This window comes from Diospyros lotus, chromosome 4 (genome assembly GCF_014633365.1).
Source record: "Diospyros lotus cultivar Yz01 chromosome 4, ASM1463336v1, whole genome shotgun sequence".
Taxonomy (NCBI): domain Eukaryota; kingdom Viridiplantae; phylum Streptophyta; class Magnoliopsida; order Ericales; family Ebenaceae; genus Diospyros; species Diospyros lotus.
This window is the reverse complement of record NC_068341.1, coordinates 11248003-11259461: the sequence shown is the minus strand read 5'-3', so window position 1 is coordinate 11259461 and position 11459 is coordinate 11248003. Positions and strand designations below refer to the sequence as shown.

General features: G+C 35.9%; 2 protein-coding genes across 2 annotated transcripts; both read right to left on the bottom strand.

Moving 5' to 3' along the window:
* Positions 1-479: 479 nt before the first annotated feature.
* Positions 480-1073, bottom strand: LOC127799665 (leucine-rich repeat extensin-like protein 1). The gene has a single exon (XM_052333887.1). The coding sequence runs from the start codon at positions 1071-1073 to the stop codon at positions 480-482; it is 594 nt and encodes a 197-aa protein (XP_052189847.1).
* A 2548-nt stretch (positions 1074-3621) lies between these two features.
* Positions 3622-6344, bottom strand: LOC127799945 (cysteine proteinase mucunain-like). The gene is made up of 5 exons (XM_052334248.1): positions 5802-6344; positions 5084-5319; positions 4846-4986; positions 4003-4452; positions 3622-3901 (listed from the first exon to the last, which is right to left on the bottom strand). The coding sequence occupies exons 1-5, from the start codon at positions 6271-6273 to the stop codon at positions 3812-3814; spliced, it is 1389 nt and encodes a 462-aa protein (XP_052190208.1). The 5' UTR covers positions 6274-6344; the 3' UTR covers positions 3622-3811.
* Between the last annotated feature and the right edge of the window lie 5115 nt (positions 6345-11459).

The following is an 11459-nucleotide window of genomic DNA, read 5'->3' as shown; positions in this document are numbered from 1 at the left end:
TTATCGTGAGACATGTTATTTGCAAAAGCACAGAAGATTTTGAAGGCAGAAATTAAAATCATTTCAATTCTTGGACAATACATACCATCTTCAAAGAGGTTGAAGTACTACTGTCTTCACAATTGTTTCACAACTGCTCAATAAAAGAAGATATTTCTTTTTTTCCTATCTCTAGCTACTTCTAAATGGATTGTTAAAGGGATAAATTCATCATCAGAATAACAACAATGAACATAACAAAAGCAAACCTTTATTTGACTACATATAACCAATAGAACTACAGAAGTAAATTACATTTCAAGCATTTATTAATAATTCTTTGTTACGCAGACCCAAATCAATTAAGCAATGCAGAAGCCATGATATAAATAAATTAAGGTCAACCATCACGAAGCTGGCAGAGGAACTTCCGGCCGATCATCGCTGCATTAATTTCTCTGCTTGACCTTTACTCAGATGTGGATTTCATAAGATTGAGCTCAGTATGGAGGCGGTGGGTAGATGACTCTTGCAGATGGAAAAGGAGGGTAGACTTCTCTTGCGGATATAGCTGGAGCGGCAGGTGGGTAATACTGGGATATTGCTTCAGGCGGCGGCGGGTAAGGTTGCGCCACCGGATATCCCGCCGGAGCAGACGGCTGGTAAGGATAAGCCGGTGGCTGAGAAGGAGGGTACGGCGGCGGCTGATATGTTGCTGCTGAATTAGGAGGGTAAGTATTGATGTTATTACTGTAGTAAGGAGATGGGGCTGGGGAAGTTGGAGGATGATATGTTGGGAACAGAGTTGGGACCGCTGAAGTTGGAGCATGAGTTGGGTAAGGAAATGGAGATGGAGATGGGGTCACCGGACTAGGATTGAAGGCTGCGTATGGCGGGGGTGGCTGTGAATAGGTGGCGGGATAGGCGGCTGCCGAAGCTGGTGGCGGTGCGGCGCCGTATGGGACGAGGACGGTGGAGAGAGTAGCATTCGGGGTGGCGTATGAGTCAGATGGCGGAGCATATTTGGCTGAAGTAGAAGGCTGCAGACGGGCTTTAACTGCAGATGCAATGTTTGACAAGGCTTCAGCTACCATGATTGGAAATGGGAGTGGGTGATTTTTCCGTTTCTTGATAGTGCGGGTGCACATATAGAAGGGCTGAAGGAAATGGGGGAGGAATTTTCTTCCCCCCGAGAGTTGACTTGAATCCGTTGATGGAAGTCAACTGCCCTATGGAATGGAATATTAATATATTATATGCCATGTGAGCTGGGGCTGTTCATGGTTGTTGTTTGACCGCAAAATTAGTATCGAATTTAGTTTTAAATTTAATTTGGTTCTTGTTTAATATCGAAATTTTAGAGTTTGTTTGACATTAAGTAGTTAGGGGTTTGGGTAAAAACCTGCGGAAGAACATGAACCGAACTAAAAAACCTATCGTTGAATGGAAATAAAAGTGTTGTGAAATGTTTTGTGGGAAATAAATTTTTATATTTATGAGTGACAGTTTTAACACCACTAGCAAGTGAAAATATCATCCTAGAATTGCCCTAATTCTAGAATTCAAGGCCAAATAATTAAAATGATAGAATTCATATATTCAATTGTAAGTAACAAATGTGTTTTTAGGGTATAGATCAAATAGTTGGAATATAATAAGTTGGGATTCGTACTAATAGATCTTGGGTTCGATTCTTTATATTACATAATAAATCAAAATTTTCACTTACGATTTACTTTATCCGTTGAAATCGAGAACACAAATGATGAAAAAGGACGTAAGGACGATAATCCCAATTACATGTAGTCAATGTAATATATATGTAGTATTGATGATGCGAGAATTGAATTTTTAGTCAACTAAAATGATGACAGCTAGCTAGTTACCTCAATTATAGGGGGCGTTTCTTAGTCCAAAAGGTGAAATCGCTCACTTCGGGTGCCCCCCACACCCGGCCCAACAAGACGTGGGGAGGTGAATCATGATGACCCAGTCGGACGTAGTGGCTAGACCTGGATTCACCGCGCACAAAGAGCCCCCCTCACTTTGGAGAGAGGTACCTCACATTGCCGCTTGCGAGATTCGATCATCGGTCTTGGTCTAAAATTCACCACGAAAGGCACTTTGTGCCCCCTCTTTGATCAATTGGGCTGCCCATACGGGTTACAGGGGCGTTTCTTATATCCACTAGCAATTGTTGAAAGTTAATTATCTGGTGGGTGGCAATGGCATATGGTGGTTACTCCCAACTAAAGAATGAACACGAAGGTAGACCTCATCCATGAAACCGTATACAAATCTACCCAACAGTTGATCCAATATTATATTTTAAGAATTGTTTTAGCTAATTAAATATCGGACATTTAACGATCAGATGAGAGTTTCATTTGTCATAATGCACTGAACATCACTTTTGACTTCTTTAAGCATTATCTATGGGCATAATATAATTATTAATTGCAAACCCATCAAGCAACTTGGTTTGCAGCTACAAGTTGGGACCAAATACAATTCATACTGAGATACTGAATATTTTAGAAAATATATTTTTTTTCTCCTACAAAAAGATGAAATATTGAAAGAAAGCATTAAATTAATTTTTTAAAGGTAACCGATATTATTATATTAATTAATACAAATGAACAGCCTGTATCAAAATGAAGTTGAGGTTGAGGGTGTTAATATCACAAAGATAGCCTTCCCATTTTTGAAGGGAATAGGAATTTGGGGTTCTTAAGGTATATTTAGAATTAAGATTTTTGTTATCACAAAAATAAAAGAAATGAAATATTACTTATAAATCCCACCTTAATGTAAATACAAGTTCCATTTTAATACAAAAGTAATATTTGAAAGGTTACATTTGAACGCCACACCATTTGATGTGCAACATTTGGTACGTTTATAAAATTAATTTCTCAAGTTTTAAATACGATCTTAACAAATTATATGCAAATTACAAATAGTTTGTGAGTTAATAATTTTTTAGGATTACCAGTTATGTGCAACATGTCTTGCCATGCCCTCATCATAATTTTACGTAGTAAATGGTTAAATCAATTTTATGTAAAAGTCGGGACAAATCACTTCGAAAAACATTTGATGTCTTAGTAACAATTATTAACTATCTTTTTATTTTTAAATTTCTATAACATGGCAAACAACTATTCAAATCACAATACCAAAAATAATAGGAAAAATGTTGGGAAACCAGTGATTAATTATTAATTGTCAACTGTTTAACATTTACTAAAATTAAAAAAAAAAAGAAAAAGAAAAAGAAGAAGAAACTAGACTCTGAATTTGGAAACCAGTGATTCTCCCAAACTTTTTCCATTTGTCTTTTAACCCGTCTTGGCTGCTTCTTGCACTTTCAGCTTTGATTCCAAGCCTTTTGTTGGATTCTACCAAACCCTAAACCATAATGACAAGGTGGCCCCAACATCTTGTGAAGCATGTTCTTGGAAGTAGCTCATCAATTGCTGGTCACCAAGACAATATATAGGCTTGTCTATTTGCAGACTCAAGTTTTCATGGTAGCTCGTACGCTTCACATTCTTGGAACTAAGAGAAGTAGCTATAGCAACAAGGCAAGTCATATATGCAGAAAGCTTTGAAATGGTCATAAATTTAAGCGCGATATAAGAAACTGGAAACTGATAATAATGGGTTTCTTGTTCAGAAGCAACAGAAATACAAAGCACTATATACACAACACAAGCTTCTGTAATAAATCACTGTTCCACCATCCATCCGGTGACATTGTGGTTCCCCAGTAAACAGCAAGCAATCCTGAGTCCTCAAACCATGATGTCTTCCTCAAAAGCTTTTCCTAAGCACTGCTCTTTCCACCATTAAAGGCCCAGTGAGGCTTGGCCTGGATGCGCTTCGTCGCCTTCACTCCCAGCGGATTGTCCTTGCTCTGTTTCATCCAAACAATAATTAACCAAATTTCACAAATTATAATCAAACAATGAATAAGAGACAAGAACCAATAAAACCAATAACAAGCTAGATTCTTACCATTAAGCAGGTCCCAGCGTATACGTTGCAGATGGGATAATCGTGGGGGCAGCAGCTGTAGTGGTCATCGCAGCAGGTGGCGCCCTCAAGAGGGCAGCATCCCCAAGAGAAGCAGTAGTTAGCGAATTCATATACACAGCAACAGGTGCTGCTCTCAGGGCAAGAATAGGAATTGTCACAGACGGTGGGCGGCGCCACCGGAGATGGAGGAGTGGGGCCAGGGTTGGGAGGATTTTGGCCCTTCTTGATGGGGTAAGAGGGCTCAATAGCAATTCCACATTTGCCTGTGCTGCTAGCGATATTGCGCTCCATTCTGATGTAGCCGGCCTCACCCCAGCTCTCGCCCCATGAGTTTCTAACAATCCAGTAGTCCACTCCGTCCTCTGAGCCATATCCAACTGCAACTACACCATGGTCCAATGAAGTTCCACATTTCCCTGTGAATACACCCTGAAGATAATGTTCATTAATATGGTTAGATTTTGGGTATTCCATTCTTGTCTAAGCCACAATATGTGAAATGGGTTCCATGAATTTTAGGTTGCCAGTCATTCCTATAATTAGCCTTATCTTGTGTAAAGCTTTTACAACTTACATATTATACCTAAAATTCTTCCCCCAAAGTTCTATTGGTCTTAATAAAATTCAAGTCGTCAAAGCCATTGCTTCAAAAATATTTTTGCTAACTCCCCAGTTTCTGAAATACGACAACAATGACCTTTAGGGAATGTCTTGACAAATGCTTAAAAGAATTGAAGAAAAAGCTAGTCCTGCAGAACTGGAATTGAGATGAAATATCATCATCTGAAGATAAAATTTGCAGCTGAGAACCAAGGCCCTCACCGATTCATAGAACTGGAAGGCCATGCCACCTCCTTCAATGGCGATACTCACTGGCTGATTCGCAACAGCCTTCTTCAAGGCATTCTCATCATATGTAGGAACATCCTCATAAGAATCAATACTGACAACCTTCGCATTTTTCTGCACCAACATTAATTACCAGAGGTTGAGATGAATTCTGATTTGTGAACAGAAATCGATTTTCGCTTATCGCTTATTTAAAGAACTGAAAGCATACCCTCAGTGTGTCGCATCGGCCATCTCTAGCCTTATAGGGGTAATCTTCCTCGGTGTCAATACCGCCGTTGTTAATGATGAACTCGAAGCCGTAGTCCATGAGACCGCCATTGCAACCCTCATTGTACGATGTGTCGCAATCCACCAGTTCTTGCTCCGACAGAGAGACCAATTCGCCGGTGACAATCTGGTTGATCCCTTCAACGGCGGAAATTGTTGAGAAAGCCCAGCAACTCCCTTCATTTCCATCAAAATCATCACCAAAAGCATAAGTAAATGTCAGACGATTTACACCGTTCTTTCTTTTTCCCCCCAAAGCAAATGCTCTACCATTCCTTCTATATATATGATACCAATAATTGGTCCTCATATTTACTTTAGTCATTATATATTTTAACATGAAATTAAGTAAGAATACAAATTAAGGTACGATTAGGTTAAAAATAAAACTTAATTTATCATTAAAACATATTTTTTTAATTAAAAGATTAGGATCTCCATTCTTAATAAAAAGTCAAGAATTAATTAAGATGACCACGAGAGGAGATATTCGAAACTCCGACCAATAACTCCTAGACAAGTGGGCATGTGATGAGAGGGAGTATTGGAAAAGTAACTGATCGAATCCCGAAAATGACCTCCACAGAATGGACGACAGCGGGTATGAAAGAAGGGTAGTATTGTCAGTTCAAAAAAGAAAGTGATAAAGTCGTACATACCACAGCTACCCTGGTCTTTGACTCCGACGACGGCACCTTTCTCCCTCCAATCGACGCAGTCCGGCAAGGCCTCGCCAGCCACCGGAGCATACCGATCGCTCTTCTTGGAAAGCCGCTGCCTGGTCCCTCGGGTCCTGGTGCCAAGGTACATGGCGCGGTACTCCTCGTTGGTCAGGTCGGCGAACCGGTTCAGTCCGACCCTGTACGTCCGGTTCTCGGCGTTGTGCTCGTCGATGAAGCGGAGATTGTCCTTGAAGATCTCGAATCGGCGGTCCTTCTCCCCGAGGGCGTTGTACACCTTGCCGTGCTTGACAAGCCAGGCCTCGTACATGGCCATCACCTCCTCGTCGGTCCTCCCTACGCCGGCGCTCTGGCCATAGCTAATGATCGACATGTCCATGGCCGACGACAGAACCAGAAGCTGCAGAAACAAGAGGATCGCCACAGCTATGGACGATCGGCGAGAATCCATCCTTGTTTTCGAAGAGGAAGACTGGAAGAGGTTGGGAGAAAGAAAAAGCAGTGTGTGGAGCAGAAAAGAGAGTCGAGTTATAAAGGCGAAGGGGCTCGGCTTCGTAGATATTTTATTTGCATTTTATCGGTTCAAATTATTATTATAAAATGAAAAGATATTTAATTACTTATTATTTACTGGATGAAGGGATTACAAAAAAGAAATTGAAATTTCTTGGGAATCTTTTTTCCTATTGCTGCTCGTCCGTGCATTCCGCTCCATTGGAGATAACCGATGATATACCAATGGGAACGGAATCAGAAAGGGCAACGTTGCGTGTTCCGATTGGAGGATTGGCGGAGTAGGAGACTGTGAAGAGTGGGTCCCACGTGCGCGTTCTTGGTGGGCCCATGAATGTGGACCTGTTCCCTTTACTTTATGCATCGATCATAAGGCGACCTCCCATTTGGATCTGACAGCCCAACTCGTCTGGTTTTTGTCGTCGTCTACATCATGAATCTCTTGTGTTGATACGTTGCAGCATTGTAAATAATAATTATTATTATTTTCCAGGTATTAAATTATTCCAATTCCTTAAATTACTGAGCAAAAATTATTGAAGAGCCTATTCATGTGCCAATCGCCAATCGCCAGATCCTTCCTGCTCCTGCGGCCAACCATGCTGATTTAATCTTAGATTAACATTATTTATTCTCCCAAGAAAGTCGGAAATTTAATTTTATATAATAATGATTAGAGGCCAGAGCTGATATGGCGTTTAAAATCTTAAAAAGCTTTTGAATTTGTTTTAAGGAAATCAGAAATAGAATAAAGGTGACCGATAAACGTAAAAAAGTAAATTTTCCTTTGTCAGCCTTATTTAAGAAAGGGTAATGTCTTACTTATTGATGATTAAATTTTATTAATATGTATGTTATTTTTAATTTAAAATAATTCTATTAATATGATTATAAAAATAATATATTTTATCTAAAAACAACATGCCCTTTTTAAAATTGAATTATTATCAAATAATAGTCAGCATTAGCTTAAGAAGATGAAAGTAGGAGGTCTCTTATTTGATTTAAAATAAAAAAAAAATTGATTAAGATCGTTTTGAGAATAGGAGATAGATAAAAAAAAAAGAAAAGAAAATGATTGTCTTCTATTTTATATTATATATTGTCTTTTTAGTTTTTACCCCCCAAATCATGCTCAATAGAAGAATTATTTTGTGTGGAAATAACATAATATATAACACAGCATAAAATTAGGTTAAATCAAATATAGAACTAACAGTATAATATTTTCATATGCATAATTTAAATTATAAAATATTATTAATATAAAATGAAATCATATATAGAAATATAATTCGTTGCTTATATTTTAATTTAAAAATTACTATCTACCAAAATGCTAAAATAAACTTTGATAAATGGTAAAACAAGTTATACATTATTGAATATATCTCATATTTTCACACATTCTATATGTTATATTTTTTTAATAAGCAATACTTTATCACACTAGGCTTAGAGGATGTAGATAAATATAATAATAATAATTGATAATAGTTAATTAATATTATAAAATGATCCAGATGAGTCAATCTGATTAAGAATAAAATAAGATGGGATAAGTTTTTATCATAAGATAATAAAATTATTTTTAAGTGAGATAATTTTAAAATTAAAATTCTAATTAATTTTTATCTCTTAAATTTGATTAGTTAAGGTGTTCTCCCCTATAAATAAAGGTTGATGTCTAAGATTTGAAGCATGTAAAAAATTACTGAGTATCTTATATTGTGAGTATTGTTAGAGAATATTGGGCATTTAATTTGTGATTTGAGTATATTTTTCGTCCTGTGATTGTACACTTAATTTGAAAGTTCAAGAAAATTGTACGATAAATTTTAAAGACATTAATTTTTTATGATTAATTAAATATTTATTTTTATAATATTAGCAATTTAGACATAAAATGAGGACAATGACTAGGGAACCTGGTGGGTTACCCAAACTTAGATGACGTATCAATGTTTCATTCATCTATTATATGTTAATTATTAAATATTAAAGTTTACTAAATTCCCAATAAGTCGCAAACTTTATCCCTGGACTTAGTGAATAAACAATTGAAACTCTTAAAAATTGAACTCGAGACTTGGATGCACTATAACAATAGTTTTTCTTCACTAAATAAAACTTTAAAATCTTTCCATATATTTATAATAGCTGTGTAAATTCCATCTCTCTATACTTTAAATTTATGCCATGTTATTACCCAATATTAATTCACTATACTAAAACTATTGTTACATATTTATCAATAACTAAACTAACTAATATTAAGAGTTAAGCCCTACGCTTAATTTATTTACCGACAAATAATAATGTAAAATATTTTACCACATCACAACACAAAATTAGTGAATATTTTACAACTTGATAGGCCCAAGATGGTAATTAACCCATCACCTCTTTGGTCAACATGTCCATCCAATCCTAAACATTAATTAATTAAAATGGCAGTGTTAGAATTGAAAAGTTCCACAAATCACGCAGGCAGACTGATGTAAAAAGAATCATTTAAACTGCAATGCAAATCATTTCCTAATTCTCAGTGAAGTTCGATTGTGATATCTTCCTTCCTGTATTGCCCCCTCAAACGTTAGGAAAAAAAATATATAAATATTTTAAATAACAGAAGTTAAATTGATATTAGTTAAAATATTTAAATTTGAACACGAAAATCTTGAAAATATTCGTCAATCAATATCAATGCAAAGAAAAAAGCTACAAGTGAACGAAGTTTGGGGATTGTGTTTGATTTATTAGTTTGATAAGGAGAGATTGTTTTGTTATGGTTTGTTTCAAAACATAGTTCATTTTAAATTCTCCGTAGAATATATAATGGACAAATTGGCATTGTATTTCACATCCTCCCGCTCCCTTGATTAAAAAAGGCTTTCCTAGAGATCACATCCCATCCCATCCTTCCCTTTACCTTCATCTATCTTATTATTATTATAGTTTTAATGGGTCAAATTAAATACAATTAACATTAACACATGGTGGAACCTTTATTTGATTTATGCAAAGAGATAAGATATTTATTGGCTGCTTAAGGCAGGAACCACATCAGGCCACGTTCGGTACCGCCCTATCATACAAGTTTTCTTGCAAGAGAAGCTGCGGAGGTCAAACTTATCGGCTGTCACGAGAGCCCTGTGGCTGTTTAACCTACTCGTTGCTTGAAAATGGAAAAAGCCGGGTGCTTACTGTTATAAACAACTTTTTGAGGGCGCCACACTGTAAATTATATATGAAGCTTCATGGAAGATATCAAGTTGGTGTCTCATTCTATTCTGAAATTTTGACGTGACATGGGGAGTTTATTCTCGTGATGATGTTTGTTCTTTCGAAAATTTTGTTGCCGTACTTTTACGAAATTACAGTTTCGCTCTGTGAGCAGATGCGATGCGAGTCCAATCATTGCTACTAAAAAAAAATTGGATAAAAACTCAAACTGAAAAGCAAATACCAAACAACCAATAAATTGCTCTAAAATGAATATATATTTTCGATACAAAATAAAAATAAAAAAATATTTTTTTAAAAAAAAGATAAAAAAAATGAAAATATGAGTTAAAGTGTAAATTAAAAAATATAATTTTTAATATAAAAATAATTCAAATATAATATAAATAAACATAAATAATAGAGATAAGTTTCATAGTAATTGATAGTCAATATCTTTTTTTACCAAAAATTGAAAATACTATTTCATGATATTATTACTATAATTAATTTGAAAGTAAATCAATAACGAATACATGATGGTGTTAGCGACAATAAACAAACTAAATTTAATAATTAAAAATTAAAATATATAAAGAATATTATTTAACATATATGCATACATATAATTATATTTCTCTTAATTTTTAACAATCTATACATATATTAAATATTATATTATTTAAGCTCTTTCTCTCCAAGAATCCTTGTTTCTCTTTCTCTCTTGTCTCTTTTCCCTTTCCTTGATCACCTGTTCATCTTCTTCTCCAATAGCAGCATCTCGCCATCTTCCTCTATTTGCCACCTCGCTACTCACCACCAACCCTCTTGCCTCTCACCACTGCCTTACATCTTGTCACCAATGACCGCTGCATCATCTTTTTCCGTCGCCTCTCACCACTGTATATCCCTTCCTTTATATCATCACTTCATCTCTCACCACCAACCCTTTCGCTTCCCTAACTCTTGTCGCCAACTGCTGTTGCATCTTTTTTTTTCCTCATTGAACACCCCTCATTCTATTGTTGTATTCTCCTTCTCTGCTACCTCTTGTTGCCATAAATGCATTTTCGACTATTTTATGTAATTTGTGAAATGGTTTCAGAACATTTTACAAATTACAAAAATGATATGAAAAATGCTTTATTTTTTTTTTAATTTTTAAAATAAAAAACAGTTCAAAAATATCAAAATAGCATCTCTGAACTATTTCCATACTCCTGAGACGATGCAATCACCCAATTCTTCATATAATTAATATTTATAACGTTTTAAATATCAAAATGCATTTAAGCACATTTTGAATCATATGGTATGACATTGACTTGCATCATCAAATAGTTGTGTCGTTGCCCCCTTGTTTCCAATTAAGATTGGGGGGCACATGGAGACGCAGAGGATCTGAAAAGATGCTGATCGACTGAAAATGTTTGGGATATGAACCCATGCCATCACAACCAGATGCTAGCAACTGGAGACTAATAAATATGAAAATTGATATTAATTAAAAGGAGAAGCACCCGCAAGCCGGAAGGCTTTGATTGGGGATTGCCAGAAAATACAGTCCACCCGCCTGGGTTTGGCTTGGGATTTGCCAACTGTTGGGTTGTCCGTTCAGAGTGGGATCCCATAATTCTTCATGCCGCCCTCTCAACTTCAACTTGCACAATTCTTAATTTTCTTGGAATCTCTTTCCATTATGCTTTCAACATTATTGCTATATCATTATTCATGCTTATTATTTCACATTTTTTTAATAGAATTGATGTAAATAGGCTTAAGTAGCATTTGTTAAAATAAGCAAGATAAGAGAGTATCAAGATAAGGTTAGAATGCTTTCCAGACCAAGATATGAAATGATCAAGATAAAGTTAGAAAACATTCCAAAATTATTATCAA